At 43.1% G+C, this 25,071-nt stretch overlaps 1 protein-coding gene across 1 annotated transcript in view; it reads left to right on the top strand.

Moving 5' to 3' along the window:
- The window catches only part of lrp5 (low density lipoprotein receptor-related protein 5), a 210,757-nt gene that overhangs the window by 183,001 nt on the left and 2,685 nt on the right, over positions 1 to 25,071 (top strand). The window contains exons 16-22 of the mRNA XM_038808188.1: positions 3,974 to 4,183; positions 6,804 to 6,929; positions 8,132 to 8,368; positions 14,183 to 14,293; positions 15,589 to 15,825; positions 17,796 to 17,935; positions 20,244 to 20,341. Coding sequence (XP_038664116.1) covers positions 3,974 to 4,183; positions 6,804 to 6,929; positions 8,132 to 8,368; positions 14,183 to 14,293; positions 15,589 to 15,825; positions 17,796 to 17,935; positions 20,244 to 20,341 — 1,159 coding nt within the window. The remainder of the gene's footprint in view (positions 1 to 3,973; positions 4,184 to 6,803; positions 6,930 to 8,131; positions 8,369 to 14,182; positions 14,294 to 15,588; positions 15,826 to 17,795; positions 17,936 to 20,243; positions 20,342 to 25,071) is intronic.

The raw sequence follows: 25,071 nt of genomic DNA, 5'->3' as shown, positions 1-25,071 counted from the left end.
TTCCAAGCTAGAAAAATCTAGTATCATGTTGTTGTAATTCTGCCTGTCAGTGACTCAGGAGGTCTTAACTTTGAAATATTAAATTTTCTTGGATAGAAGAATAACAAGTAAGATTTTTAAATTGATCATGTAGCCGAATTAATAATGGCTCAAACAGCAAGTTCAAATCCAAACATGGATAACTTTACCAAGTTTTATTGTCCCAGAAGTTCAGTAAGTGATGATATCATCGTGATGTTTAACATGTTTGGATCGAATTCCTCTTTTTGCAATTTAATGGTAGCTTTAGCCTTTTTAAAAAGGACTAATGTTGCCGTTACAATGCAGAGAAAGGAATTTGATATGATTGCATGAAACATTTGTGAGTAACATCGCAGGCTATTAGCTACAATATAACAGTGAATAGCTTTTTTACCAGGAAAACTTTGGTCTTGGTATGATATCAGAATTGACAATCAGTAAGTCATGTAATATGATGTAAATTATACAATGAATTGTGATGGGATGAAACCCTGTTTGCTATAGGGGTCATATTTACAATGAGATCTCCACTCAATGTATTGTTCGTACGGGCCTGCAGCACTAAACTGCACTTAATTTGATACCAATTGGCACTAATTTGGCAGTAATTTTACTCTCGAGAGGAAATATGACGATTGAAAACGAAATAGCAGAAGATACTCGCCTGAGACTCAAGCTGAGGCAGATTCTTGGTACTAAAGATAGTTCCTTTTATGTTTTATGTTGCGTCCAACAGTTCTGTACCTGACATATGATTGCTTGATGTTGATACGAGATACCCAAAACGGAAAGTGTGAAAAATTCCTAAAGCAGGTGTCGTTGGTGAAAAAAACAATAGCAGACTTCTTGTGTGTACCTGGTGGACTGCCAGCACTTTATTGTATTCTGTATCTGTGTGAGCTTTATTTTAACATATAATTTTGGACAGATATACAGTACAAAAACAAAGCCACATCAGCTGACTCGTGTTAAAATGGATTAAATTAGTAATAATAGCTCCTAAGCCATAGTTTTGATGAAAAACATTGTTGCTAAATAAACCTTTGCTTCCTTTTTATGTTTCAATCTTAGTTCTAATTGGGCAGGTGCTTACTTTTGTCAGCTTTAACCAGTATGAAGACTTGGAGCCTATCTTTAATCCTAAATTACTCTGCATTGTACATATATGACAACAGGCTTAGGTAGAATGTCACTTGGCATTTTCACCTGCATGAGGTTTATGAAATGAAATCTGCTTTTATTCTTTGTAAAGGCTAGCTCATTGAACTTGTAACTTGGCAGACATTCAAATCCACACTTTCCTACCTACCGACTGGGTAAAATAATAACCTTGCATTAATACGGCAACTTCCTCAACCTCTGTTTGTTCTAAAGCACTTTATAGCCAACTTTTGAAGTGTAATCAATATTGTAATGAAAATAAAAATTGGCAGTCAATGTGCACACAGGAAGTTCCCACAAACAGTAATGGGATCATGATCACCTCAATAGTTTGGTTTAGTGAGATTGATTATGGGACAAATATTGGCCAGGAAAACGCATTGCTTTTTCTTCAAAATAGTGCCATGGGCTCTTTTATATTCAACAGGGAGAGCAGTCAGGAGCCTTGGTTTCCTGTCACCCAAAAATATTGCACTCCAGTGTCAGCCTAGGTACTTGTGCTCAAATGTCTGGAGCGGGATTTGAACCAACAATCTTCTGACTTGTGATTGGTATCTGGGAAAATTTGCCTTATTTTAATTGTTTTTGGGCTGTCCAAAAAGCATTAAAAGTTGGCAGAATGAAACCTCCTTAAACTTTTTTTAAAATTTCTTGACGGTGCAACAATTTATAAAGAGTAATTCTTGCTACTGCATGCAATCTACATTTTCATTGATTTATTTGAACGTTTTTGTTTTTAAATTTCACTCAACGCCGACTTCACATGACTCTCTTGGGTTTGGATTTACCCCCATGTGGGAATCACATCCTAACCCCCTTCCCCTACCAGTAAAGTAAGGATCTGTTGGAAATAGAGGTGGTCCTTCTGGACCTGCAGTCCCGGTACCATTTTGGAAAAGGTGAGAAGTCTCCACGACATGGGGAAATTAGTTCAGAATTTGTTCTCCCAACTTATGATGGCTTAAAAGGCGGATCAAGTGTCCCATGGAGCTATGTTGAAAACGCAATTTGCGTCACATGAATGCTGATCGCCAACACACTGGAATATTATTCCCCCGGCAGCAGGTGTTTAGAATGTTTACCTTCACGATTATACATAAGTGGCATGCATCTGATGAGGTAGACTGCTTCCTGGACTTTGAGGGCAGTAGATGCTGATTTTACCTTCTGTTCACACTGCCACTGAGAGATATTACCTGCCTTTAGCATAAGGTGCCCCAAGGAGGGTGTGACCGAGACAGGGGTGGGGGGCCAGTCAAGAAACCAAATGAAAGAGTGACAAGTTGTCCAGGTGCTGGTTTAATATGGCGCCCAGGCATTAGAACCTGTGAGGTAACGGCGGGGTAACATTTCCTGTCAGCCCCACCGTAAGATTCAACCACATTGATGCATAAGTAATACGCAGGACCGTGTTCAGCCAACCCGCTCTCCAGCAGAGGCCTATCCATCCACTTCCACCACCGATCGGGCTTGGTCTCCAGAACAGAAGATAATGCTCCTTGTGTCCAATCCCCCAAATATGATTGAGTGTCAGCCACCAAGCTATTCAACTCTTTGGGGGGTGGGGGGTGATCGCAGAAGAACCATTCATGACTTCATGGTCAGAACTTTTAGTTATTCGACATCCCCTCCCCCAGGCCCAGTTCTGAGGAAGGGGGGAGTAGGGGTGGGGGAGTGGAATTGCTCGGACTGGATACCTTCCAAGATCCGCAAGGTTCACAGACGGGAAACCCACCCTTGACCCAATTAAGGCCCTTAAGTGGCCAATTAATGGGCAATTCGGGGCTGTTTTTCCCACCCAACCTCAATTTTGAGGTAGGCAGGTGGATTATATTGCAGGAGGGGGAACCTAGAAATAAGGAATGTTGGCTCTTGGGTGTGATGGGGTTGTGGGGGTGGTTGTGGCGCCTCCATCAGGATGCCCCTTCTGACTGGAAGCCCCTCCCCCTTAAAGCCCAGTGATGTGAGGCTGGTTGGTGCAGTTCCTCTTCCAGCCACTACATGCTCTTACTGGAGGGACTGGGGAGTTGCAGGCCAATCTTATTCACTGGCAGCTCTCTGAGGTGGAACTTCCTCCTGAGAGAGAAATGGAAGTCCCACCTTATGTCCCACCAATCAACGTTCGTTAGAGCATAAAATGACATGGGGGCTGTTGGAATCAGCGGGGACGTGTCCACCTGCACTTTTCCCCCACCCTCCTAAAAACTCAGGCCCAAATTTAATAACCATGTATACGTCACCAGGTAGTACTCAATACCCAGAACCGTAACTGATACTTGATTTTAATATTACTAATTACGGAACAATTGAGGCCAATTACAAGTCTCCATTTCTACTCTGGCTAAAATGAGCTAATCCAGTTCTAACATGAAACAAAACCCGTGACCTTCAAGGTACATATGGCGTTACACCACATATGCCAATAGGATTACACATAAAGAAAATCCTCACATTTGTTGCAAAAATTTGGACTCAATCCTCTTTCCCTCTTGAAGTTTTCTCCTATTCTAATGTTGGACAACAAGGAGAAGACCGCTAACTTCTTAACCCTTTTATCAGCTGCTTGGGAGGAATGTGAAAGTTGACTTTCAATCTGATTTTTCTTTCCCCAGTCTTTCCTGAAAGAGATTTGTTTATCGAACATCTGAGATGCAAAATCCACATTCTACTCTTGGGAAACATTAACAGTTGGTTTTGGTACTATTGCGTATATAATTGGGGCATAATTTTGTATAGTGTTTTGATTACATGCATGATATTTTAAAAGGAAGAATTTGGTTACTTTACTTAGGTGCCAATAGACTGACATTGCAGGATTCCAGCATCCTTCAGCCAATGGGGCTTGCTATACTTGGCGACCACATTTATTGGATTGACCGCCAGCAGCAGATGATTGAGTGTATAGAAAAGATTAATGGAGACCATCGAACAAGAATTCAGGGCAGAATAGTTCACCTTACTGGCATCCATGCGGTAGAAGAACTGGATGTAGAAGAATTCAGTAAGTTTGTTTTTGTAATACTGCTGAAACTTTATAGCACAAATGCACAGAGATTATTTTATCACAAAATATGGCTACAGTAATATTGTAAATGGATGTCATCCAACAGTTGCTGACGGATGTAATCGGACATTAACATTTTAAACTGCTCCCTTCGATCATTGCTTTTTTCCCTAAAGGAACAAAGAAAATAAGATCAAACTTACCCAGCAGTGAAAGCAGCCAAAAATGTATTGGAACACAGCATTTTGTGTTGTTAAAACTGTGCAATTCACATCATCCAGTTTATCATGGTTTGCTGCCAGTTACAGTGCATGGAGTGCAAAGTGTACTGCCTGCAAATTATGAAATTTATGCATGAAAATAGCAAAAGAAATTAGGTGGTGAAGAGCCATTAATTTTTTTAAAATATTTTTATTCGCCTTAATGTTCATCATTTCGCCATACAAATAAAGAAAACAACAACAAAACAACCCCAACAATATAGAACCTAAAACAGGCACTCCGAAACATGCTGTACTATTACTGAGCGGCCCTTAATTCAAACCACCTTCTCCAATCCTATCAGGTCCCCGCTACGCCAAGGCGGAGAAGCTGACCTCCACCCCAACAGGACCTGCCTATGAGTGATCAGCGAGGCGAAGGCTTAAATGTCTGCCCCGCACCCACCTGCAACTCAGGCTGGTCTAACACCCCAAATGTGGTTTCCAGGGGACCAAGCTCCACATCCAGATGTAAAACTCCCAAGATAGTGCTGAATACCTCCCTCCAATACCTTTCCAACTTCAGGCAGGCCCAAATCATGTGCACATCTTCATTAAAGAGCACAAAGCTCTTCTTCGCACTTCAACTTAACCTCCTCCATGGGTATCCTATCCTCCGCCAGGATTCTCTCGTAGATCGTCGACCCAACCTCCTTCTCCAACCCACCTGCTGACAGTACAGTCTCCAGCAACGAGGAGCCGGCACTATCGGGAAAGTCAGAAAGACCTTCCTTGCAAAATCTTGAACCTGCAGATATCTAAACCCCCTCCTGCGCCAACCCGTACTTCTCTCCCAACTCCTGCAAGCTTGCTAATCGTCCCCCAAGAAACAGATCTTTCATATCCTTAATCCCCCTCTTATCCCATCTCTGAAACCTCGCATCCATCCTCCCCAGCTCGAACCCATGATTCAGCCTAATCGGAATCCCCCTGACCTGGCCCCCAGCTTAAAATGTTGCCTGAACTGCCTCCAGATCTTCAAAGTGGCCACCATCACCGGACTCACTATATACTTAACGGAGCCATCGGGAGCGACGCCAGTGCCAGTGCCCACAACCCTGACCCCCTACTTGAGCCCTCCTCCAACTTAGCCCATCGGGTCTTCCCCCTCTTTAACCCAGCCCCACACCTTCTCCGTATTTGCCGCTCAGTAATAGTACAGCATGTTTGGGAGGCCTAGCCCCCACGCCTGCTGCCCTCTCTGCAAGACCACCCTCCTAATCCTGGCTACCTTCCCCCCCCCCCCCCCCCCCCCTCCAAATAAACATGGTGATCAATTTGTCCATCGCCTTAAAGAAGGATTTCAGTTGGAAGACCTGCAGGCACTGAAATAGGAACAAAAAAAGGCGGTAACATAGACATTTTAACTGCCTGCACCCTGCCAACAACAGAGGGTGGTTGTCCCACCATGCCAAATCAGCATTCGTCCTCCCCACCAAACTAGTAAAATTATACCTTCGGAGCTCACCCCAATCCCGCGCCACCTACATCCCCGTGTACCTATAGTGGGTTGCCGCCAGACGAAATGGCAGACCACCCAGCCCACCCCCACTCTCGACTGGGAGACCATAAAGTACTCGCTCTTACCTCGGTTCAATTTATATACCAAGAACAACCCAAATCTTTGGAGCAGCCCCATTACCCACGTGCTCGGATCCGAAATATACAATAACAAATCATCAGCATATAAGAATACTCTATGCTCCACTTCCCCCCCTCACTCTCCCCTTTCACAACCCCAAGCACCTTAGCGCGATGGACAAAGGATCTATAGCCAGTGCAAACAACAGGGAAGATATACGACACCCCGCCTCACTCCGGTGCAGGGCACAGTACCCCGAGCTCACATTATTAGTGTGAATACTCGCCATCGGTTCCCTATACCGCAGCCGTACCCACGCCGTGATCCTCGGACCGATTCCAAATCTTCGCCATCAAATAACCCCACTCTACCCAATCAAACACCTTCACTGCATCCAGTGCCACCACCACAACCTTCTCCTTTCCCTCTGCTGGAGACGGGATCACATTTAACAACCTTCACACATTCGAAAACAGCTGCCTTCCCTTCCCAAACCTCATCTGATCCACTCCTATCACCTTCGGGAGACACCCCTCCAGCCTTGCTGCCAGAACCTTTGCCAATATCTTGGCATCTACATTTAATAGGGCTATGTGCCTATATGACCCACACTCCACCGGGTCCTTATCCTTCTTTAGCAGCAGGGAAATTGAAGCCTGTCCCAACGTCCATGGCAGGACACCCCTTCCTATGATAAGGAATCAAATGTATTTGGATATATTTTCAGAATATTCCGAACAATCTTTACATCCTAAATATAATTATTTCTTGACAGGTTCACATCCTTGTTCCCGTGATAATGGTGGCTGCTCGCACATCTGCATTGCAAAGGGTGATGGGACTCCACGATGTTCTTGTCCGGTACACTTGGTGTTGTTACAGAACCTACTGACATGTGGAGGTACTGTACCCATGTACTAGTTTTTATCATTTTAAATCCCTTTTTTTGGTATATTATCTTGCTTTATGGCATTTGGAAGTCATTGACATCTGTCCACATTTAAAAACTGCTCTTCAATTGAAGTTGAAAGGTGAGACTTAGTTGTGGTCATTTGGAAAACTAAAATACTCTAAAATAAACTTCAGCATTGTTCACAAGCGAATATATCTTTGAAGAAGCCCTTCTCTTTAATGTTGCTATTATAATTTTAAGTTCTAACCTCACTGCACCTTTAAATAAAGATCCTGATTTCTGTTTGGATTTGTATTAAGTTACCCACCTCAATATTACACTCCAAGGTGTAGATAAACAGGAGACATTTCCCATCTGAACGGCTATCCTGGAGGGGCAGTGGCAAGGGGCAGTCCCTCTCCCCCCAGGGTGCTGTGTGTCGCAGCAGGTTGCCTTTTCCTGGTTCCCATTTTTAAATGGCAATTGTAAACCTCACCGATGTAACATCATATTGGAGAGGGGGGATTCCCAATGTGGGGGGATGATATGGCGGGGAAGCCCACTAATTATATTAAGATTTATTGACATGAGATTCCCAAAGTTTCACTTTTGGTTCACACATGAAGAATGGTAAATGGGGACAATGGTGCTGCCATCATATGATGCCAAGGCTTCTAAGGCAGCATCTACCAGACCCCAAGTCCTTTGTCACCTAGAAGCACCTGGGCAGCAGGCATATGGGAACCCTAATTCCAAGTTTCCATCCAAATTATGTGTCATCCTGAGGTGGGCATAGATTGTCATGCCTTCATCATTGCTGGGTCACCATCATTTAATTTATTACCTAACGGGGTCATGAGAGTACTTGTGCCACACGCTGTGCACCGGTTTGAGAAGATAACTCACTACCAGTTTCTCTAGGGCAGCTAGGGATGGGCAACGAATGCTGGTTTTGCCAGCGATGCCCATATCCCAAGAAGAATAAAAAATATATACATATTTAAGCATATATTACACCTTCATAAAGGGCTAGGAGGAAGGACACGAATGAGTGCGTGAGAAGTGCTAATGGAAGCGAAATTGCACAGATTCAGATATGAATCATTCTGCTTTCTAATACTCCAATCTGAAATCCACATTCACTGGATAAAACAAAATATGAACCATTAACAAGGAAAAACTTATTCTGAATACTACTCATCTTATTTCAGAACCACCGACCTGTTCACCAGAACAATTTACATGTGCTACCGGAGAGATCGATTGCATCCCAATGGCATGGCGCTGTGATGGCTTTCCAGAATGTGACGATGATAGTGATGAAGAAAACTGCCCAATGTGTTCTGCCAATCATTTCCAGTGTGAAAAAGGTCAATGCATCGATGGACGCTTACGCTGTAACGGTGAAGTGGATTGTCAGGATAAATCGGATGAGGAAAACTGTGCTGGTAACTTTCTTTTTAATCTTATTAACCAGTTGTTATTCAAGTGTGCGTCGATTTGGATATTGTGGTTTCAACTAATTCTTAATTGCCTGTTGAAATTGACACTCAAATTCAGTCCTTCATTAAAAAAATAATTGTCACTAAAGACATAATTTGGCATCTTCTGTCCAATTGTTGCAAATATTTGTTAACACTAAACAGGTTGGTTCTTTTCTAATGGAAAACAACTAAAAGTGACATCTCGGGGGGCGGGTGCAGCAGTGTTAGGTCAAAGTAAAAAAGTGAAACAAGAAAAGAACACTTAATATGGTCAGATTGGTGTCCAGTAATTCCTTCAGAGCCTCTTTTGAAAATATTGTGGGTGATTTTGAGCCTGCACTCTGTCGGTGAGGCCCAAAATACGGAGAGAATCTATAAATGTGATTCCATCCAGGGTGCCCCCCCCCGGGTGGAGTAGTGAAAATCGTGCTGCAGGAGCCCGGGAACCTCAATTTAGCACATTAGCACATCATTGGGATCATTGAAGCAGGAGTAGGCCATTCAAACCTCAAACCTGCTCCACCATTCAATGGGATGATGGCTGATCTGCGGCCATCTACATATCCCTTAACAGCTTTGCAAATCAAAAAATGTATCTATCTCAGATTTAAAATTAACACCTGATCTAGCATCAATTGCCGTTTGTGGAAGAGAGCGAACACTCTCTGCAGACTTTGCCACCTGGCAGTGCTGATCTGTGCCAGGAGACAGTGCCGGGGCAGACTCTAGTGGGAGCCCCATGGGGAGGGTGGCGGGGTGTGTTTGTGTGGTTTTGGGGGGGGGGGGGGGGGGGGGGGGGGGGGGGGGCAGTGCCAACAATTAATGTTGGGGGTTTGGGGTGGTGGATGTTGGTGATGAATGTTGGGGGCGAAGAGTTTGCTGGTGATGAATGTCGGGGGGTGGACGAGAGCCCCTGAAACCTCCGTGATCTGGGCAGGGGTCATTAAGACTGTAGCACTGGTCAGGGTGCTCTTTCAAAGGTGGTGCTTCAATCTGTTTGGAGTTGGTTCCCAGCTAAGAGGCTCACCTACCAGAAAGACAGCATAAACCACATTCGTTGACCTTTTTTTGGCAAAGAAGCTCAAAATATCTTGAGAAAATCGTCGGTGTCGTTTTTCTTACGGAACTGACACTTTGACATTTTGTGGTAATATTCTGCGCATTGTAACTGCAAGACGAATGACGTGGCATTTCTGTGTTTGTTAACCTTGGCAGAAAAGTAGAATTGAGTAAAGGAAAACAGAACGTTGAAGAAAATACTGCTGTAGAATTTGGCCCTGCCCAACACCTCTACAGGGGTTAAGAGGGGTAACAAGATGTGAGGGTAAAGGTCAAGTTAACATGTTAATTGCATTGAAAGACCACTATTGAAGTACTCCTGCAACATTCTATAGTTCTAAACCTAACTGAATTTGTTAACTCCTCAAGTTATCTCTATCCTATGCATACCATGTTTACTCAGTTGTGCCTGTTTTGCCTTTACAGTGGGTTGATTAAGTTAAACAATAAGTTTGCCACCCTATGCTCTCAATAGGAAGGTACACATGCAGAATGTGTGAAATTGGGCTGTGGTCCTACTGCCAAATGCAATCTTTCCTCTCTGGGCCGAGCACAACATTGGTGAATTGACCCTTGGGTTGTTTGGCCCATGGAAATTCTTTCCTGCAGTAATGTTTTTCCCTCTCACTGGCATGTGAACAAACTACCTGCATCCCTAGCCAAGCTGCTGCAGTACAGCTTCAACACTGCCGCCTATTTGGCAATGTGGAAAATTTCCCAGGTGTGTCCTGTTCACAAAAAGCTGGACAAGTCCAATCCAGCCAATTACCACCTCCATTAGTCTACTCTCGATCATCAGCAAACTAGTGGAAGATGTGGTCAACAGTGCTATCAGGCGGTACTAACAAAGTAATGGGCAGCTCGTCGATGCTCAGTTTTAGATTCTGTCAGGGATACTTGGCTCCTGATCCCATTATGGCCGTGGTCCAAAATGAACAAAAAAGCTGAATGCCAGAGGTGAGGGTGACTGCCCTTAACATCAAGGCAGCATTTGACTGAGTATGGCAACAGGAATCCCAGCAAAATTGACAACAATGGGAATCGGGGAAAACTCTCCACTGGTTGGAGTCATACCTTGCCCGAAAGAAGATAGTTGTGGTTGTTGGAGGCCAATCATCTTGACCACAGAACATTACTGCAGGAGTTCCTCAGGGTAGTGTCATATGTCCAACTATCTTCAGCTACCTCTTCAGTGACCTTATAGTCAGAAGTTAGGATGTTCACTGTTTGCACAGTGTTTAGTACCATTCACAACTGCTTAGATGCTAAAACAGTCCATGTCCAAATGCAGGAACACTTGGACAACATTCAAGTTTTGGCTGAATAGTAGCGTATCACATTTGTGACACAAATGCCAAACAGTGATCATTTCCAACAAGAGAGAATCTAACCATCTCCCCATGACGTTCAATGGCATTACCACAGCTGAGTCTCATACCATCAACATTGTTAACCATTGACCAGAAACTTAACTGGACCAGCTGTAGCAATGCTCTAGCTACAAAAGAGGCAGAGAATTCTGTAGCTTGTAACTCAACTCCTGACTCCCTGAAGTCTGCCCACAAGTCAGGAGTGTAATGGAATACTCTTCATTTGCCTGGATGAATGTAACTCTGACAACACTCAAGAAACTGGACACCACCCAGAACAAAGCAGCCCATCTGAATGGCCCCACTCCACCACTGAAACACAGTGGCAGCAGTGTGTCTCATCTGCGATTGCACTGCAGAAACTCAGCAAGGCTTTTTCGACAGCGCATTTCAATCCGTTAGCCTTTGAAAACCTAGAAGGACAAGGTCAGCAGCTGCATAGGAACACCAACACCTCAACCTCCACTCTGAGCCACACTGTTTTGGAGTTATGTTGCTGTTCCTTTGCTGTGATCCATGGACCAAAGATTGCAGTTCAAAATCCTGGCACTCACTTCCTAACAGCACTGTGGGTGTACCTACAACAGATCAACCACAGCGTTTTAAGAACACAATTCATTCGTGCCACCTACTTGAGGGTGATTAGAGTTGCTCTCATCCCATGAAAGAATGTTAGAAAGTATAGTTTTATAACCCTGAATTTTTCTTCCTATTCAAGTTTCTCCAAACATTGCACTATCGCACTTGCGTACGCATTAGCTGCTTGATTTACATTAAATGATTATCATTGCAAGTGGATGTGATTCACTGGCACCTCCCATTGCTGTTAATGAAATCGTAATAGCACACATTACATTATCATTTCATTAATCACAGAATCGTTACAATGCAGAAGGAGGCCATTCGGCCCTTTGAGTGCACTGGAGAAAACTTGCATTTTCCCACTTGAGCCCTAGATTTCATTCGGTGACAGCGGCCGAGATTCTCCGTTTGGGAGACTATGTTCTCCCGCCAGAAGTGAGTTGCAACTGATTTGTGCTCTGGTTAGGAGTGCAGGTCAGGAAGCAATTAACCATCCTTTTCCATGCAAAGTTATGCATGGTGAGGATTCAAAGGATTCCCAATGGGATCCAGCGATCGGGACGCCATTTTGAGCCAGTGACCCGATAGCACGATCCCGCAGCTGGCCACCCCATTCACCCCCACGTCACAATTCAGCCCTCCGCCCCCACACATCGCATTTCAGCCCCCTACCCTTGGATTTTCTGGGCCTTCCCCAAAGTGCGGGGGTGACCCGACCTGTTTCTCCACCCCCCCCTGCCCCGAGACCCCTTAAATAAAGGTACAGCCCCAAAAATCCCCTAAATAAAGGTAACCCCCCCACCCCCCAAATACTCTAAATAAAGGAAAACCCACCACAGACCACCCAGAAAAGAGAAACCTGTCAGGCAGCCCCCCCCCCCCCCCCAGAAAAGAGACCCCTCTCTGGAAGCTAGAGAGTAGTCCAGACAAAGGCAATGAAAAACGTTATTGTTGTGGCATTCACCTGGGAATACACCTGGCACAGACACGGGTAGCACCACGTGTCAATTCTGGAAAAAGAAACCAATGGCCTGTGTTTAAACCCCTCTGATCCATGAGCTGCAAGCTATTTATTAATTTCCCTTACTGGACTATGATTGACAGCCTCCACACACAGCTGTCAGCCTTGCTTCATTCATCTTCCTTCTCAGTTGAGTAACTCTCATGTTCTCTACATACAATGTTTACAAATATCAACCACTTCAAAGAGTGTTAAGTGCTGTCAATTTCCAGCTAAGCACTTCAAAATCACTCGAGCGTGAAGGGAGATGATTAGCATGCACTTGACTATCTTCAAAATGGTTGTTGTTTGTAGAAACATTGTCAGCCATTCAGTAAGATCAAAGCTGAATTTCTCCATCAACTCTACTTTCTCTTCTTGTCCCCATATCCCTTAAACGTAGAATACAGAAGTTGCTGTAACAGCTATCCCCCTTTTCCCGGGGTGTACTGTAATAATCCTCACTGATAGAATCTGCATTGGGACATGTAATTACGTGAATTTAGAGCACTTGCCACTTGTTCTCTACTAAAGATGCCAGAAAATGTTAGGGTTGGTGAATTCAGGATGAAGTAAATTCTTTCCCAGAGATGAGTGATGATTACTTCCAAACAACTTCTCTGACCCTGAAAATGTAACGTCAGATATCTGGAGTCATATTTCTTCAGAAGGAAATACATGTTGGAAATGTTTTTTAACTTTCATGTCTCTCGGAATCCCACCCCTCTTTCTCAATCTCTGTTTCACTATCTGTACATGAGTTGAAATTAATTTGGAATCCCTGCTTTTGTCTCTGCATTGCTCCATGAGGATTCTTCAATCTGACAGGTTGAAGAAGTTTGAGCGGCTGTCACACTGGATGAAATGCTACATTTGAGCAAGTTTGCGCTCAAAAGGCTGTTAAAAACTTTGTGGGCAGCAGTTAGTGGGGTGAAAAGCAAGTGTCCTTCCTTTGCTGCTAGAAAGAAGGAGGACCCGGGGATATGCTTGCTGAAAGTTTTGTGATTCTAGAAAAGGTTTGGGAACTGCTTCCAATAGAGTTTGTTCCGAAAGTTTGACAATTTGCATTAATAGGACAAAAAGAAGTGTACAGGAGAATGCTTATCGGATAAATGTTCCAACATTTTCTGTTCAAACGAAGACGAACACAAACTTGTACAGCGGAGATAGAATGCTTTTATTTTCCAGTCCAGTGTAGACTTGCTATTTTTCACATCCACAGTTATCACTGAGATGTGGACAGCTACAGGGTGACTCAATTACAAATGGTGCTGATTGTCATTCTGTCTCTTTCTGAAAGATGACAAAGCCTGGAGGATAAGTGTTAAGGGACTGTTATATCACTAAAATTCCACAGCTTGAGACATCAACATCAAAAAAGGTGTCTAGCACGATTCCAGCGAAGTTATTCTCTTTTGCTCTCATAGCTGAGGCTTGATGAATGACGACAAATGTGTATCCAATTTCAAAATGGCAGGGTTCAGGAAATAAAATGGAAAATAAAAACAAAAAACTGAATTTCTTCTAGTTAGCAGGATTTTACTTTAAAAGTGCTTTGTACTAAAAGTACATGCACTCTTATTTATTTTAAGAAATGGCTATTAATTTAATCTTGCTGTAATATATTTTTTGTAAAATGTTTGCTCCATTTGAGTTACACAGAATGTCAGCCTGACTGGTTTTACCTTGTTGGTTTCTGAGATTTCAAAATGTTTAATTTAGTCTCAAAACTGGCTGATCAGTAACTGTGCTCTCCCTTCATTCCAGTGATTTGTCGTGCTAACCAGTTCCGCTGCAACAGTGGTCAGTGCATTTTGAAGAAGCAACATTGCAACTCACTTCCTGATTGCCATGATGAGTCAGACGAGCTACTTTGTGGTTAGTATCCTATCCGTTCACCCACCCAGTGGGTTTTAGACTTCGGTGGCCCTCGGGATGCACTGAGAAGGACATGTTCGAGCTTTTGAAGCAGAACATACGAAGCATTCTTTTGAAAGATCTAACAATTTTTTTTAAATCCTTTTCTTTTGATACTCTTGTGATCATTAAGATGATGAATGGGAAGTTCCAATTTTTCCACACCCAGTTTCTCCTTCATGCAGACTCTGGCTAGGTACAGCAGCTCTCATTATGGCTTGAGTTTGAATACTACTAAATTAAAGCACCTATAAACTTTGCAGTAAATAGATTTCACTTGAGGCTCATTTACATATAAAATCAATGTATCTATTATAAATGTATGCACAAAATGGCATGCTTTCCCCATTGGTACTCTGCAGATTTTTAAATTTTAAAAAACCCAATATTACTCATTTTATTATTGCAATATTTTAATAGCACTCTATTACATCATCCAAACCTCCCAGAAATGCCTCGCATCCTATTGAAATGCAGTTGCATTTCATAATTGGGCAAGCAAATTGTGTACAGCAAGGTCCCACCAACAGTAAATGCACTGCTGTCTCACAGCACCAGGACCCGGGTTCAATTGTGGCCTTGGGTAAGTGTCTGTGTGGGATTTGCACATTCTCCCTATGTCTGTGTGGATTTCCTCCAGGTGCTCTGGTTTCCTCCCACAGTCCAAAAATATGGAGGTTAAATGGATTGGCCACGTTTAATTGCCTCTTGGTGTCCATAGATGTGTTGGTTACGTTAAGGGGTTATTGGGATAGGGGGGGTGGGGGGAATACTTGGGTGGAGTACTCCTTTGGAAGGTCAGTGCAGACTCGATGGGCTGAATGGCCTCCTGCACTGTCTGGGTTCTGGATGGTTGAAGTTAAATTTTAGTTGGTTGAGGGAACAATGTTGTTCATAGCACTATTTCTTCTTTGAATGGTGTAATGGGATATTATACATCCAGACTACTGAGTCTTGATTTGATATCTGGTTTCCAAAATCCTCAGTCCTGCACTAGAAGTGTCAATTTTGTTCATACACTGAACTCGTGAACTAATTCAGAGCTGGGAGTGCAACCAACTGAGCCAAGCTGAACATTTATCAGTTTAAAATTGACATTTCATTTTTCTGTTTTTCATATCGCTCTACACTAGTTGCTTCATCTGGAGATGTTGATATTAATATGTTCTGATTTAATTTGCTGTATAAGTACTGAAATTAATGAGTGAGTTCATTTTGGAATAACTTTTCAACTAAATCTGCTTACTTCCCATCAGAATTGGCTAAAGCATCAGTGGATGAGTTCCAGTCTCATAGCAGTGCAATTGGACCTGTCATTGGTATAATCCTTTCACTCTTTGTAATGGGTGGGATGTACTTTGTCTGTCAGCGAGTCGTCTGTCGCCGCTACAAGGGACCCAATGGACCTTTTCCACATGAGTATATCAGTGGAGCCCCACATGTTCCCCTAAATTTTATTGCTCCCAGCAGTTCACAGCACGGCACTTTCACTGGTAAGGAGCGATCCAGCCTATCCCTGATGTTAATGATTGATTTTGGTGTTTTTTTGCATGATTCTAAATGAGGTGTAATTTGCATGTTTCTGAACATTATTGCATGTTTATGCACAAATTAACATACCATCATCTTGTTTCCTGTAATATTGTCCAATAATTTATCGAAAATGATATTTAATTTCTCAAATAATGCACAATGCCAGAAACTATCGATATGTGTGCATGCCTCATGTTCTGTTTTATAAGTGTGAAATAATTAATAAACATTCTTAGCTTGTTTTTTTTAACCTTTTAAAGCTTTTGACTTTCATTTGGTTGAAAAATATTTTCATGTCTTTCAGCTAGCTACCAGGCTGAGTTTTTGTTAGGAGAATCAATTAGTCTGGATGTCTAGCAGGAGTTTAGAATTGCAAATAACTTGACTACATAGAAGATAGGAGCAGGAGGAGGCCTTTTGGCCCTTCAAGCCTGCTCCGCCATTCATCACGATCATGGCTGATCATCCAACTCAATAGCCTAATCCAGCTTTTTCCCCAAAACCTTTAATCCCATTCGCCCCAAGTGCTATATTTAGCCGCCTCTTGAATATATTCAATGTTGTAGCATCAACTACTTCCTGTGGTAATGAATTCCATCATTGGTACTTTTATTCAGTGTAATGATTTTCATAATTGATGCTTTTATTCAGTGCAATTAATCTTTGAATTCTTGATCTGTCCTTAGTTAACTGAGTACAGCTAGGACAGTAACTAGGTGCTACAGAGAGGGGGAAAAATCAGCCAATCCACCTATCACCCAGGTGGGAAAATGTGTATGTATGAAAGTCTGGTGAAGACAGGACCAGACATGGGCAGCATAGTGACGCAGTGGTTAGCATTGCCTCACGGCGCCGCAACCTCAGGTTCGAACGGCTCTGGGTCACTGTCTATGTGGAGTTTGCACATTCTCCCTGTGTTTGCGTGGGTTTCACCCCCACAATCCAAAGATGTGCAGGGTAGGTGGATTGGCCATGCTAAATTGCCCCTTAATTGGGTACAAAATGAATTGGGTACGCTAAATTTTTTTTTTAAAAGACAGAACCAGACATCACTGTGATGCTCTCTTACGGTCAGAACACACACTATCTGGACTCAACTAAAGGAAATGTCCAATTGGGCAAGACACCAAATGACTTCTGAAGTTCATGGAACTGCACCCAACATAAGTCGGCGCTACAAGATGGGGAAGGATATTGTTATTGCAGTCAGATTTAATGTTGCATAATAAAGAAAGCTTCAGTTAAACAGGGCATTGGTGAGACCATAGCTGGAGTACCGTTGACAGTATTGGTCTCCTTATTTAAAGAAGGATTTAATTGCATTGGAAGCAGTTTAGAGAATGCTTACTAGACTAGTACCTGGAATGGGCAGGTTGTCTTGTGTGGGAAGGATTGGATAGTTCAGGCTTGTGTTCCCTGCAGTTTAGAAAATTAAGAGGCATCTTGATTAAAACTTGTACGATCCTGAGAAGTCTTGACAGGATGGATATGGAGAGGATGTTTCCTCTTGTGGGAGAATCAAGTGCTAGGGGTCACATTTAAAACTAAGGAGTTACCTATTTAAGACCAATGAAGAGAATTTATTTCTCTGAAGGTCTTTGGAACTTCAGATAAGTTCTTGATAAACAAGAGGGTTAAAGGTTATCGGAGGTAGCTAGGAATGTGGGGTTGAGGTTACAATCAGACCAACCATGATCTTGTTTAATGACCGAGTAGGCTCGAGGGGCAGAGTGGCCTACTCCTGCTCTTAACTTGTATGTAAGTTACATTGAAATTTTACTTAAGTAAAACATATGAATTTTGTAACTATTTTCATTTAAATGTATAGAAAATGATCACTGAAGTTTGAAATGAAAATGTTGCACACCGTTCTGATTGCCTTTTCGGAGTCTTTTTTGCAGATGTTGTAACTTTATTTTATCTTGTATAGGCATGTCATGTGGAAAATCCATGATCAGCTCCATGAGCCTAATGGGAGGGAGCAATGGGGCCCCACTGTATGATAGAAATCATGTGACTGGGGCCTCCTCCAGCAGTTCATCGAGTACAAAAGGAACCTTCTATCCGCAGGTGTGCATTTTGAGATGTTCAGTACTTATAAGAATATGCCTCCTCAAACCACAGTATTCATTTACAGAAACAGGAATTCATAAAGAAAGGTTCCCTGTTGATTGAAGCAACGTTCATTTTTTTTTTTTTACTGCTTAATGTGATTTAGTGCATTTAATGCAGATCCATTTCTGAAGTTACTTCTTTGTCAGTGTACATTAGTGAGGAGGATGCAAAGAGCCTACATAGGGATGGAGGCAGCTAGGTTGAGCGAGTGGGCAAGCATTTGGCAGATGGGGAATAATGCGAGAAAAGACTGAGGTTGTACACTGCTGAGAAGAATAGAACATTAAAATATTACTTAAATGGGGAGAGAGACTGCAGAATACTGTGGTACAAAGGGATGTGGATGTCCTTCTACATGCATCACCAAACATTAGCATGCTGGTACAGCAAGTGATTGGGAAGACGAATTCAATATTCACCTTTGTTGCAAGAAGGATAGGGGATAAAAGTAGGGAAATTTCGCGACAACTGTACAGGGCATTGGTGAGAACACACCTGGAATACTGTGTAGAGTTCTGGTCTCTTTACTCGAGGAGGGCTGTACTTCCATTAGAAGAAGTTCAGAGAAGGTTCACTCGGCTGATTGCTGGGGTGAAGGGGTTGTCGTTTGAGCTTAGGCTGAGCAAATTGAACCTGTACTAATTTGTGTTTAGGATAATGAGAGCTGACCTTATTGAAAGATATCAGATTCTGAGTTGGCTTGACAGGGTAGGTGCTGAGAAAATGCTTCCCTCTGAGGGAAGTCTAGGGGCCACAGTTTCAAAATAAAGGTTCTTGCATTTAAGACAGATGAGGAGCAATTTCTTCTCCGAGGGTCAGTTGAAATTCTCTCCCGGTGTAGAGGCTGCATATTAAAATTTTTGATTTTTGAGCCTCAAGGGAGCCAATGACTAGGGGGGATGGGCAGGGAAGGAGTTGAGGACAGAAACAGATCAGCCATGATCTCATTGACAGGTGGAGCAGGCTGAATGGACTGCTCCTGGACTGGAATTTTGCAGCCCCTGCCGATGAGCCATTGAGATCCCCGTTCACCTCGGCAGGACTGGGAGATCCTGGCGGTGTGCAGGGCTGAAAAATTCTGGTCCTGCTTCTACATTCCGTCTCGGGCATCTCCCCTTCAAATGTTTCTCCTCTTCCTGTGTGGTAGAAACCTACACCACTCTGTACCTTACCTGCCGGTGGCATGTTACATCTTACTGACGCACTGTCAGTTTTTTCAAGACATTAAAATAAACTCCATTGAATCCACAAAAAGCAGAGATACTGTACTGCCCTGTGTTCGAAAACTTTGAACTTCAGTTAAGTATCAACAACAACCAGCATCTGTGTGTCTCTCAGCTTTTCCTATAGTACATGGGTTGCCACAATGCTGATTGATTATCCGTCTCCACCTTCATTCATATCCACCATCAATTTTGCATTTAGAAGTTGGTGTTAGAGCCAGATGCCCATTTATCTGGGCAAGGCACCAATACACCCTGGCCTGCTTACGCCATTGGCTGTGTTCTTTCATGGACTGGAACCCAGAGCCGTCTTGTGCAGGGACAGGGGGCGCTACCACTTGCGCCACAAGACTCAGCAGCTCGCATTTCTAAGGCCTCTTTAACTCGTAAGGCATCCCAGGAGCACTATCATACAAAATTTGACACCGAGCCACAAAAGGTGAAATAGATGTTTAGGAAGGAGTTCCAGAGGTTCGGGCGACAGCAGCACCAATGGTGGAACTGTTAAAATCAGGGGTGCTCAAGAGGCCAGAGTCCGAAGAGTACAGGTATCTGGGAAGGTTGTGGGGCTGGAGGAAATTCCAGAGCTAGGCAGAGGCCAGCCCACGGAGGGCTTTGAAAACCAGGGTAAGAATTTTAAAATCAAGATGTTGCTAAATCAGGAGCGATTGTAGGTCAGTCAGCACCAGGCCAATGGTGAATGGGACTTCTCTCCCCATTGAACATTGCATGAAAACTCATACTTTTTGTCAGGGAAGGTACACTTTGCAAAGATAATCAGTGGACAATGCTGAAGCAGCAGGCAGCATGAGCTTATTTTCTTCACTTTGGTCAGTGAGAAAAGCACTGGTTATATGATGGAAACTTTCATTTGAAGTTTGGGAAGGGAAAGCTATGTTCACAAGGCTTGATCTTGGTGCTAATTTAGTTAGTTGATTCTCACCACTTGCCCTGCAAAAAAACAAACACATTAAATGTTTAAAACCATTTATTTGTTCAAAGACAAATCCAAATGTTATGAATTGTATTTTCTTTAATAGATTTTAAACCCACCTCCATCTCCAGCCACTGATCGTTCCCTCTATAATACCGAAGTGTGCTACTCCTCCAACAGCCCTTCCACGACCAGGTCTTACAGGTGTGTATAAGGCAAATGTTTCTGGCTGTTTAAAATCTATTTGTTATTAATTGTTGAAAAAACATTTAAAGGGTATCGATGCAGGCTAAGAGTGTGCAGGCTGGCTGGCTGAGATGCCAAAGTTCTCAGTGCATACAACTTCAAGGGTGCTAGTTGAAGCCAATGAAAAGTTCACATTCTTGGTTTCTGGATGAGCGCTTCATTAGACCATTTGTTTTAACTTGCGCAGCTGTAAAGCCTTTCTCCCAATATTTCCAGGTGTCTAGAAACTGCCACTTTAGACTAACAAATGTCCCACAGCCGAGCCCTTGAACTCCAGACTGCCGTTGATTTTTCACCCTCCGTCTTTTGTCAATGCAGAAGCGACCCAGATTGGATGTGAAACTATTTGCTACGGATGATTTAATGATTGAAAAGTGTGACCGCACAGGAAGCTATTCTTTTGTGTAATGCGAGAGTGCCTTGCTGAGGGAAAATTAAATCCAACTTCTGAATCAGTCCATCTGTCGGCATTATTTTAGTAAATGTACCCTATGGAAATTCATAGAAATAAAGAATGACAGTTCCCAAAATAAATGTAGCTGCGGGGTAGAGATTGGGGCCATAACCGAGGCAATAGTGCCACGGATTTAATAGTATTTTTAATAGTAGATTTAATAGGATAAAATAGTAAAGTTAACATTACAGATTATTGGGGGACTTATTATAACATAGTTGTGTTTTAATGTTGGAACAAGAGTGCATTAGGGGTGATTTTTAAAGACCCATATACTAAAATTGTGCAGTCCATAAGGACTACTCATTTAGCACCCTTAATGTAATATAATATTTCAAGGTGCTTCATGGGAGCATCATAAAGCAAAGAATGACAATGAGCCACATAAGGAGGTTCAGGCCAGATCAAAGAGGTAAATTTTAAGGAATATCTTGAAGGAGGAAAGCGAGGTGGAAAGGTGCAGGGTGGACATTCCCGAGTTTGGGTTCCACGTAACTGAAGGCACGGCCACCAACACCGAACCGATTAAAATCGAGGATGCACAAACGACCAGAATTGGAGAAGCGCAGATTTCCCGGAGAGTTGTGGGGATGGAGGAGATTCCCAAGATGGGGAATGGCAGGGCCGTGGAGGGATTTGAAAATAGGGATAAGAATTGTAAAATGAAGCAATAGCTTGACTTGGTGCCAGTGTAGGTCAGCGAGCACAGGGCTGACAGGGGAATGGGACTTGGTGCAAGTTAAGATGTGGGCAGCAATAAAACCGAGTGAGCAAATATAGGTTTGAAACAAGGATTGTCTCAAGTTACATTCTAATTCTTCAATGACGCTTCGTGCGGAGATAATCTGCAACGGGCAGCTATTTCCTCATAAGAAGGAAATGAAAGTCAGAGAGCCCAACCACAAACCTCCCAGCAACTCTAGGGTGGTATTCATGAAGATCTGGCAGCAGCGCAAGATTTCAACCAAGGAAATTGGTTATTGTGAAGAGTTAGTAGGAATGGGGGGGGGGGGAGGGATTAAATGCCTTCAGTTTAACCTTATTGATAGAGTTTGTTGTATTTTTAATATAACACGCAACAATGGTTCGGATGAACATAAGAACATTATAACTAGGAGCAGGAGTAGGCCATCTGGCCCCTCGAGCCTGCTCCGCCATTCAGTGAGATCATGGCTGATCTTTTGTGGACTCAGCTCCACTTTCCGGCCCGAACACCATAACCCTTAATCCCTTTATTCTTCAAAAAACTATCTATCTTTACCTTAAAAACATGTAATGAAGGAGCCTCAACTGCTTCACTGGGCAAGGAATTCCATACATTCACAACCCTTTGGGTGAAGAAGTTCCTCCTAAACTCAGTCCTAAATCTACTTCCCCTTATTTTGAGGCTATGTCCCCTAGTTCTGCTTTCACCCGCCAGTGGAAACAACCTGCCCGCATCTATCCTATCTATTCCCTTCATAATTTTTTATGTTTCTATAAGATCCCCCCTCATCCTTCTAAATTCCATCGAGTACAGTCCCAGTCTACTCAACCTCTCCTCATAATCCAACCCCTTCAGCTCTGGGATTAACCTAGTGAATCTCCTCTGCACACCCTCCAGTGCCAGTACGTCCTTTCTCAAGTAAGGAGACCAAAACTGAACACAATACTCCAGGTGTGGCCTCACTAACACCGTATACAATTGCAACATAACCTCCCTAGTCTTAAACTCCATCCCTCTAGCAATGAAGGACAAAATTCCATTTGCCTTCTTAATCACCTGTTGCACCTGTAAACCAACCTTCTGTGACTCATGCACTAGCACACCCAAGTCTCTGCACAGCAGCATACTTTAATATTTTATCGTTTAAATAATAATCCCGTTTGCTGTTATTCCTACCAAAATGGATAACCTCACATTTGTCAACATTGTATTCCATCTGCCAGACCCTAGCCCAGGGGTGGGCAAACTTTTCCGTGCAAGGGCCACATTCAGAAATTCACAATTTTAAAGGGCCGCATAGTGTATTAAGTAAAATAATTACTTCACCTGGTTATGATTCTGGGCGCCTCATATAGAACATAGAACAGTACAGCACAGAACAGGCCCTTCGGCCCTCGATGTTGTGCCGAGCAATGATCACCCTACTCAAGTCAACGTATCCACCCTATACCAGTAAGTAACCCAACAGCCCCCCCGGCCCGCGCCGCCCCCCCCCCCCCCCCCCCCCCCCCACATTAACCTTGGAAAAAAAAATTTTTTTTTTTTTATAATGACTTGGTGGGCCGCATAAAGACCTTTGGCGGGCCGCATGCGGCCCGCGGGCCGTAGTTTGCCCACCCCTGCCCTAGCCCATTCACTTAACCTATCCAAATCCCTCTGCAGACTTCCAGTATCCTCTGCACTTTTCGCTATACCACTCGTCTTCGTGTCATCTGCAAACTTGGACACATTGCCCTTGGTCCCCAACTCCAAATCATCTATGTAAATTGTGAACAATTGTGGGCCCAACACGGATCCCTGAGGGACACCACTAGCTACTGATTGCCAACCAGAGAAACACCCATTAATCCCCACTCTTTGCTTTCTATTAATTAACCAATCCTCTATCCATACTACTACTTTACCCTTAATGCCATGCATCTTTATCTTGTGCAGCAACCTTTTGTGTGGCACCTTGTCAAAGGCTTTCTGGAAATCCAGATATACCACATCCATCGGCTCCCCGTTATCTACTGCACTGGTAATGTCCTCAAAAAATTCCACTAAATTAGTTAGGCATGACCTGCCCTTTATGAACCCATGCTGCGTCTGCCCAATGGGACAATTTCTATCCAGATGCCTCGCTATTTCTTCCTTGATGATAGATTCCAACATCTTCCCTACTACCGAAGTTAAGCTCACTGGCCTATAATTTCCTGCTTTCTGCCTACCTCCTTTTTTTAAACAGTGGTGTCACGTTTGCTAATTTCCAATCCACCGGGACCACCCCAGAGTCTAGTGAATTTCGGTAAATTATCACTAGTGCATCTGCAATTTCCCTAGCCATCTCTTTTAGCACTCTGGGATGCATTCCATCAGGGCCAGGAGACTTGTCTACCTTTAGCCCCATTAGCCTGCCCATCACTACCTCCTTAGTGATAACAATCCTCTCAAGGTCCTCACCTGTCATAGCCTCATTTCTATCAGTCGCTGGCATGTTATTTGTGACTTCCACTGTGAAGACCGACCCAAAAAACCTGTTCAGTTCCTCAGCCATTTCCTCATTTCCCATTATTAAAACTCCCTTCTCATCCTCTAAAGGACCAATATTTACCTTAGCCACTCTTTTTTGTTTTATATATTTGTAAAAACTTTTACTGTCTGTTTTTATATTCTGAGCAAGTTTACTCTCATACTCTATCTTACTCTTCTTTATAGCTTTTTTAGTAGCTTTCTGTTGCCCCCTAAAGATTTCCCAGTCCTCTAATCTCCCAGCAATTTTTGCCACTTTATATGCGTTTTCCTTCAATTTGATACTCTCCCTTATTTCCTTAGATATCCATGGTCGATTTTCCCTCTTTCTACCGTCCTTCCTTTTTGTTAGTATAAACCTTTGCTGAGCACTGTGAAAAATCGCTTGGAAGGTTCTCCACTGTTCCCCAACTGTTCCACCATAAAGTCTTAGCTCCCAGTCTACCTTAGCTCGTTCTTCTCTCATCCCCTTGTAATCTCCTTTGTTTAAACACAAAACACTAGTATTTGATTTTACTTTCTCACCCTCCATCTGTATTTTAAATTCCACCATATTGTGATCGCTCCTTCCGAGAGGATCCCTAACTATGAGATCATGAATCAATCCTGTCTCATTACACAGGACAAGATCTAGGACCGCTTGTTCCCTCGTAGGTTCCATTACATGCTGTTCTAGGAAACTATCGCTGATACATTCTGTAAACTCCTCCTCAAGGTTGCCTTGACCGACCTGGTTAAACCAATCGACATGTAGATTAAAATCCCCCATGATAACTGCTGTACCATTTCTACATGCATCAGTTATTTCTTTGTTTATTGCCTGCCCCACCATAACGTTACTATTTGGTGGCCGATAGACTACTCCTATCAGTGACTTTTTCGCCTTACTATTCCTGATTTCCACCCAAATGGATTCAACCTTATCCTCCATAGCACCAATGTCATCCCTTACTATTGCCCGGATGTCATCCTTAAATAACAGAGCAACACCACCTCCCTTACCATCCACTCTGTCCT

Source organism: Scyliorhinus canicula, chromosome 9 (assembly GCF_902713615.1).
Source record: "Scyliorhinus canicula chromosome 9, sScyCan1.1, whole genome shotgun sequence".
NCBI lineage: Eukaryota > Metazoa > Chordata > Chondrichthyes > Carcharhiniformes > Scyliorhinidae > Scyliorhinus > Scyliorhinus canicula.
Note: the sequence above shows the minus strand (reverse complement) of the source record. Positions and strands in the feature narration are given on the sequence as shown.